The sequence below is a fragment of the Sinocyclocheilus grahami genome, unplaced genomic scaffold (assembly GCF_001515645.1).
Source record: "Sinocyclocheilus grahami isolate Dianchi unplaced genomic scaffold, SAMN03320097.WGS_v1.1 scaffold568.1, whole genome shotgun sequence".
NCBI classification, from domain to species: Eukaryota; Metazoa; Chordata; class Actinopteri; order Cypriniformes; family Cyprinidae; genus Sinocyclocheilus; species Sinocyclocheilus grahami.
In genome coordinates this window covers 226,367-233,380 of record NW_015505747.1, presented here as the reverse complement: position 1 = coordinate 233,380, position 7,014 = coordinate 226,367, and the positions used below count along the sequence as shown (strand labels likewise).

General features: G+C 36.2%; 1 protein-coding gene across 1 annotated transcript in view; it reads left to right on the top strand.

Moving 5' to 3' along the window:
• The first annotated feature begins 4,127 nt into the window (after nt 1-4,127).
• Nucleotides 4,128-7,014, top strand: part of LOC107556441 (UDP-glucuronosyltransferase 1-5-like) — a 24,542-nt gene continuing 21,655 nt past the window's right edge. The window contains exon 1 of the mRNA XM_016239563.1: nt 4,128-5,002. Within this exon, the coding sequence (XP_016095049.1) occupies nt 4,160-5,002 (843 nt within the window). The 5' untranslated portion in view covers nt 4,128-4,159. The remainder of the gene's footprint in view (nt 5,003-7,014) is intronic.

Sequence of the window (7,014 nt, the reverse complement as noted above, 5' to 3'; positions counted from 1 at the left end):
AAAGGTCCCATATTGTCAAAACTGAAATTTCCTTGCTCTTTCCACGATAACTGAGGTCTAGGAGCTATGTAACTACCATATACGTTTCAAAACAGTCAGTCCACAGTCAAATGCACACAGCCTGCATAAAGTAGCTGTGATTTTTCACGAACCGTTATGACTTCCGTAAAAAGTTGTTGTCAGAACTACACAGTCACCGCCTTCAGTCCCCACCCCGGGCACCGCCCACCGTCCCACTCTCCTTTTGCCAAACGCCCAGACAACATCGCGTCCATACCATTGCTGACTGAGCAACAACAACACGGAAAAATGTCGAAAAGGTTAACTTTAACCACGAAACCAGATCGGCCGACCTGTAACATTATACTCTCACTCAAAGGATGGATGATCTGACAGGACTGTTACTATGAGGTGGATCACATCTAACGTGTATAGTAAAGACAAACTCACCGTGTCTATCTAGTCATGATGAAGATGTATATGCAATTCAATTTCAGCAGGCAACTATTTTAAAGCTACATTATTGTTCCAGCCACAATTAATCACAACAATGTATATACAAATCGTCAGTTTGTTGTTTTATACACATGCACACAGACATTATTTCATACACATCATAGTCGTGAGATGCAAGAAACATAGACATATTGCAAGAAATCTGTAGACGCGCTCATAACAACAAGAGACAATACTTTATTGAACTTTTTCTAATAAGAAGTGTGCGCTGCAAACGCGAGCATTTTTGATGATCGTTTCTGTTGACGTCAGAACTACACAGTCACCGCCTTCAGTCCCCACCCCGGGCACCGCCCACCGTCCCACTCTCCTTTTGCCAAACGCCCAGACAACATCGCGTCCATACCATTGCTGACTGAGCAACAACAACACGGAAAAATGTCGAAAAGGTTAACTTTAACCACGAAACCAGATCGGCCGACCTGTAACATTATACTCTCACTCAAAGGATGGATGATCTGACAGGACTGTTACTATGAGGTGGATCACATCTAACGTGTATAGTAAAGACAAACTCACCGTGTCTATCTAGTCATGATGAAGATGTATATGCAATTCAATTTCAGCAGGCAACTATTTTAAAGCTACATTATTGTTCCAGCCACAATTAATCACAACAATGTATATACAAATCGTCAGTTTGTTGTTTTATACACATGCACACAGACATTATTTCATACACATCATAGTCGTGAGATGCAAGAAACATAGACATATTGCAAGAAATCTGTAGACGCGCTCATAACAACAAGAGACAATACTTTATTGAACTTTTTCTAATAAGAAGTGTGCGCTGCAAACGCGAGCATTTTTGATGATCGTTTCTGTCCAGTCTGCTCGTTTTATCACGTTTAACCACAGCTGTCATCGGTTTTTTGTCTGGCAGTGGCAGCAGATATGCGATCAAATTTCTAATTTGAGGCTGTATTACATCGATTCTGGCATCCAACATCACAACAAGATGATATTTTAAAGGGGTCATATGATGTTGCTAAAAAGAACATTATTTTGTGTATTTGGTGTAATGAAATGTGTTTATGCAGTTTAAGGTTCAAAAACACATTATTTTCCACATACTGTACATTATTATTTCTCCTCTATGCCCGGCCTTTCTGAAACGTGTCGATTTTTACAAAGCTCATCGGTCTGAAAAGCGAGGTGTGCTCTGATTGGCCAGCTATCCAGAGCATTGTGATTGGCCGAATACCTCAAGCGTGTGACGGAAATGTTACGTCCCTTACCATATTGTGATGATGCCCTGTCCAGCTGGAACGACGATTCAAAAACATGAAAACCCATTATAAACGAGGCATTTGTTGCATCCAGTGGGCACATAATTACTAATTATAATGACTTATACTGTCTTTCTACGCATTGCGTTGCATCACGCCGCGTAAACATAAAACCATGTCTGCATTTGTGATCTGAGAAATTACAAACAACAAGTGCTACTCTACACTGCTCAGAACTCGCATTGAATTGTCAGTGGCAAATTCTTTAAATATATATAAAAAAACGTACTTACAGTCTGTGAGTCAGAACAGCTGGCATTGTAGTATACTCTCCCAGGATCAGGAAACAGTTCTCCATAAAATGCAAATACATTTAAAATATATAACTTGAGCTCTGCATTTATCTTATTTAGTAAGAAATCCCCACTATAGTATCCTTATATAAATAAATTATGTACTTGGGCAGCTTTACACACGGTAAGAGTTGCCAGTTATCAGGAAATGGATGAATCTCAAAACTTTGTAACCTTTGTCATGTTGACTCAAAATATTAACAATACTCAGTTATAGCCTACCATATGTAGGTTTGTCAACATGCCAAATTTGGTCAGATAACCACATTGCAAACAGTTTGGACCTGTAGTGCAAGTGTGACCATGCACATTCAAGACACCGTATGTAGGCAACAAGTGACTGATATGCTTTAAAAAACTTGTCAAGCAGGTCATAGATAAATGAGTGCAGAGTGAAACTGAGTGAGAGGCTTTATGAGGCTTTGTCCTGTAGAGTTGACTGGAGTAGCCATATCAGATAAAAGTTTACCTTCTGCTTACAAGGGGTCTTTGGTTACAATTAATAGTTATACAATCGATGTAAGACTTTGGGGAAAAGGCAATATACAGTATATAATAACCATATATTTGATATTTTGTTTAGTGCATAAAGCAAACTAGCTCTAGAATGTCCGCACCCACAGTAGAGTAAACACCATCTCAGCATGATTCATCATGTCTAGTAACCCCACTGTAGAGTAAACGCCATCTCAGCATGATTCATCATGTCTAGTAACAAAACTGTGCAATTTTCTAAAAAGAATTTGGACAAAATGTTTTATTTTTTTGGTTAAAAAAGAGCAAAAATCTGGGTTACAGTGAAGCACTTACAAGGAACATGAAAGGGGCAATAAATATATAATATATAATTATATAAACATATAATTATGTAAAAGTATATAATTAAACATATAATAAAATATATCAATATATAACCATAACCATGTTAACATGGTTTTAATATGTTAGCATTTAACTTTTCTGTCAAGTTATATATAATTTTACAACTTTACACCAAAAACCCAACAACTACTATAAAATTATGATTTATACAGTTAAATAAGATAATTATTAGTGTTTTTTTTTGTTGTTGTAAAATATTAAATAAAATGTCATCAAAATTTGTGCCTTACCATTACCTCAAAAATAAGTGAGCTGAAAAATTACAAAAAGGGTTTCTGGAAAATTTTTTTTGCCAAAGTTAATCTATAAATTGGCTTTATCTTTATCAGTTCTCACCTCTTTAAATGTGTAGCTTACAGTTGAAAAGTTTCTTAAGATTATCCAGTTTTATCTTTCTCAAACGTCATATAAGTTTCGACGACCGTTTATACTAGCAACCGGTGATTTCTCCGCAGAGTGCAGACTTTTTTTCTTGGTTGCCCCTTTGTGTTTGTTGGTTTCTCTCACAACCCCGTATCATCATGGCTAATTTATTTTTGCTCTTCGTTCATGTAATAAATGGGCAACAGAGTAGCATACTGTTTGCGAACATTTCGCTGCCGTTTACATATTGTATTAGAAATTATATCTAATATTTAAATGTGCGCGCTATAGTTTCAAAAACACATAACAAAATTAACAGCGATGAGAAGTATTACAGGGGGGAAAAACAGCGTCAGTGTCGCAAAGTTCTTCAGTTTCAAGAATCAGACTTCCAGTCATTTTAATTTCATCTTCAGTTTCAAATAAAGCAACTCTTTAATGTATTTATGTTTTTACTCGTGTCTGCTTTTGACCTCGACGGACATAGAAGAAAAATTAATGAGAAGGTGGAGCCCCAGGGCATATTGCGTAATCACCATGTACCAATAGCAGTTCGAGGGTGTTTTTAAGCCAGAGTATTTTTTATTTGATTTGGCTTGAAGTATATCGGGACTTACTGAGGGTTTGGTTTTCCACGGTTGAGTGGAAGGTGGATTACACATTCTTGGCCCTGCCTTCTTTGTTAACTCTAACAACATCCTTTCGAGGTATATAAACCTGTGCAAATTCATAAGTGCTTTGCAGAACTCTCAACCAACACTACCAGCTCATAGGCTTGTATTTATTGCTGATTGTGAATGATATGGATGTTTAATGGCTGCTTCTGTATTGCTCTTGTTTCTTTTCTGTCTGGGATCAGCAGAGGCTGGGAAGTTATTGGTGATTCCAGCATTTGGCAGCCACTGGACAGGCGTGAAGCCTTTGGTGGAGGAGCTCGGCCGAAGAGGAAACCAGGTGGTGGTCGTCATCCCAGAGGAAGGTCTGAACATGGCTCCAGCAAAACATACCACCACTCTGACATATCCGGTACCCTACACAAAGGCCCAGCTACAGGAGAGTATGAATGCAGGCTTAGAGAAGTTGTTGAGTGCAGATGTATCCACAGATCTGGCCAGGTTTCAGAGTTTCATCAACACTATGGGTATGCTTAAAGTTATTGTATCCCGGAACACAGAGGGTCTGCTCTCCAACAAGGACTTGATGAAGAAACTGCAAGAGTACAACTTTGATGCAATTCTCACAGATCCATTTGAGACTGTCGGAGTTATTGCTGCTGAATATCTCTCAATTCCTGCCATTTATATGCAAACAAGCCATCCTTGTGGTGTTGATGCTCTTGCCAGTCAATGTCCAGCTCCAGCTTCTTATGTTCCACAGCCTTTAACTTATTTTACTGACCGCATGAATCTCTGGCAAAGAAGTGTGAACCTGATAAGGACTCTTCTTCAGCCCATGGCTTGTGAGCGAATGTTTGCTCGTGCAGATGAGATCGCCTCACAAGTACTTCAGAGAAAAACATCAATGGTGAAGATCATGAGCCGTGCTGCTCTCTGGTTTATGCATTTTGACTTTGTCTTTGAATTCCCACGTCCGTTGATGCCTAACATGGTCATAATTGGAGGAATGTACAGCAAGAAAACAGAACCTTTTTCACAAGTAAGTCTTTCTAATAGTTGTAATGCAATCATATAGTGCATATTTACACATTTCTTACCAAATATTTCATCAATTTAAACTATAATTTTATAACTACACTGTAAAAAATTACTGTGAATTTAACGGTAAAAGACTGTAAAATTGCTACAGTAAAAACCTATTAATTGGTTAACGGTAAGTTCCCCTACTATATATGGTGAAAAACTGTATTGGACATTACATGTAATATACAGTTTTTGGAAGTGAAAAAGAATGTATAATTTACAGTGAAAAACTTTGTGTCAGTGACATTGTGCACCTTCTATGTTAACTTACAATTTTCCTTCTCAGCTTGTGGAAAAGCTGCTTGTGATGAGCTTTGGTTCATCATGTGACTTTCCCATCACCACCTGTTTTTGGCGGTTATCAGTGTACAAAATTACTTAACAGATTTCAGTACTTCAATATGTTGGTATGTTAACATTATATCAGTTAATGAAATACTGTTCTTAAATATAAATTCAAATTTAATTTGTAAAACCTAAAATGTTGCTACCATATTTTTTCCTTACCATTTAACATACCATATACTGATATAAAAAAGCAAAGAAAAAGAAAATATATTTAATGTCAATGTGACCATTAAGAGATATCGAACTGTAAACATGCAAATATGTTGTTTCCCCCCTAAATTCAGAAGCACGGATTGCAAAATTATGTACATGATATTTGCATGGCCATTCGATATTGTGAAGATAGTCAAAGCTAAATGGTATGACACACAGTAGGATTTTTAGAAAGAAAAAATTAAAAGAGAAAAAAGTACGGATTTTTTTTATATATATTTTTTTTTATTAATTACGGAGAATCAAGAAATTATGAATGATTTACTGCCATTGTGTCAATAATACGTACTAATCATGTAATCCATAAAAAGTAAATGTAATATGAATATGAGAATTATATAATGTAATGTACTCTAATTATGAGCACTTGATTTTTGGAATCTAATTACTTAATCCAGATTAAATGTAGTCAGTTACTACCCAGCTCTGGTCATGGCAAACCTCATCATGATTTATTATAGTATTAAGTAGTAAAAATGGCTTCCATCTATATAATCACATATCCGTTTGGAAAAAAGATAGGTTTTAAGTTTGATTATAAATTGATGTATTAAAGTTCATACATTACACTCTGTTTACAATACATGCTCAAAGAGCAAACTTTTAATAAGAACAAGAAGCATTCATAAGAGATATTTAGCTGTGAAAATGTCAGAGTTGCCCAAGTATATGCCCAACTCTTTTTTTCAATTTTATTTATGCATTAATCATAACATTCCCCTTCAACTGCCACTGTCCTTCACACCATTGATAGAATGGTTGGTTTATGGTTGCTCCTGAATCTGTTCCTCTTTAGTTCAGCTAAAGCATTGCAAAAGCATTGCTTTTGTTCTGTGTCCGGGTTACTGGAGTTACATTCAGTTCAACTGTGGGCAGTGCAACATGGTCCTACAATAAATGTCAAATAGTGCCACCATGTGTCTAAACATTTTTTTTAATGATTTAGAGTGATATAATATTGTAGCCTGATAATTTAAATATCAACTGTTCTTTCAATAGTAAATAAATGAATAAACATTGTACATTGTATCTAGCCAATGTAGCGAATCAGCTCATGGGAAATATGAATAATTAACCATAACTAGTTATGATTAATTATGAATATTTTAGATCCGCTGTAGATATTTAGCTGACCTCTCAGGGTCAACTGTCTTGTCAATTCTAAGAACGTTAATTTCCTGGTTAAGGGAAATAACTTTCTTACTGTACAATTCTACAAAAGCTTGTAGCGTAAATCTGCATGATTAGTGACTCCGGTTATGAGCAAACAATGAACACGTCAAGTGTGATACAAGTAAGGTTTTATTAACTACATAAACACTTAAACTAGTCTAACATACTACATAAACACATAAACTGGTCTAACATCCTACATACACACATAAGCTGGTCTAACACACTACATAA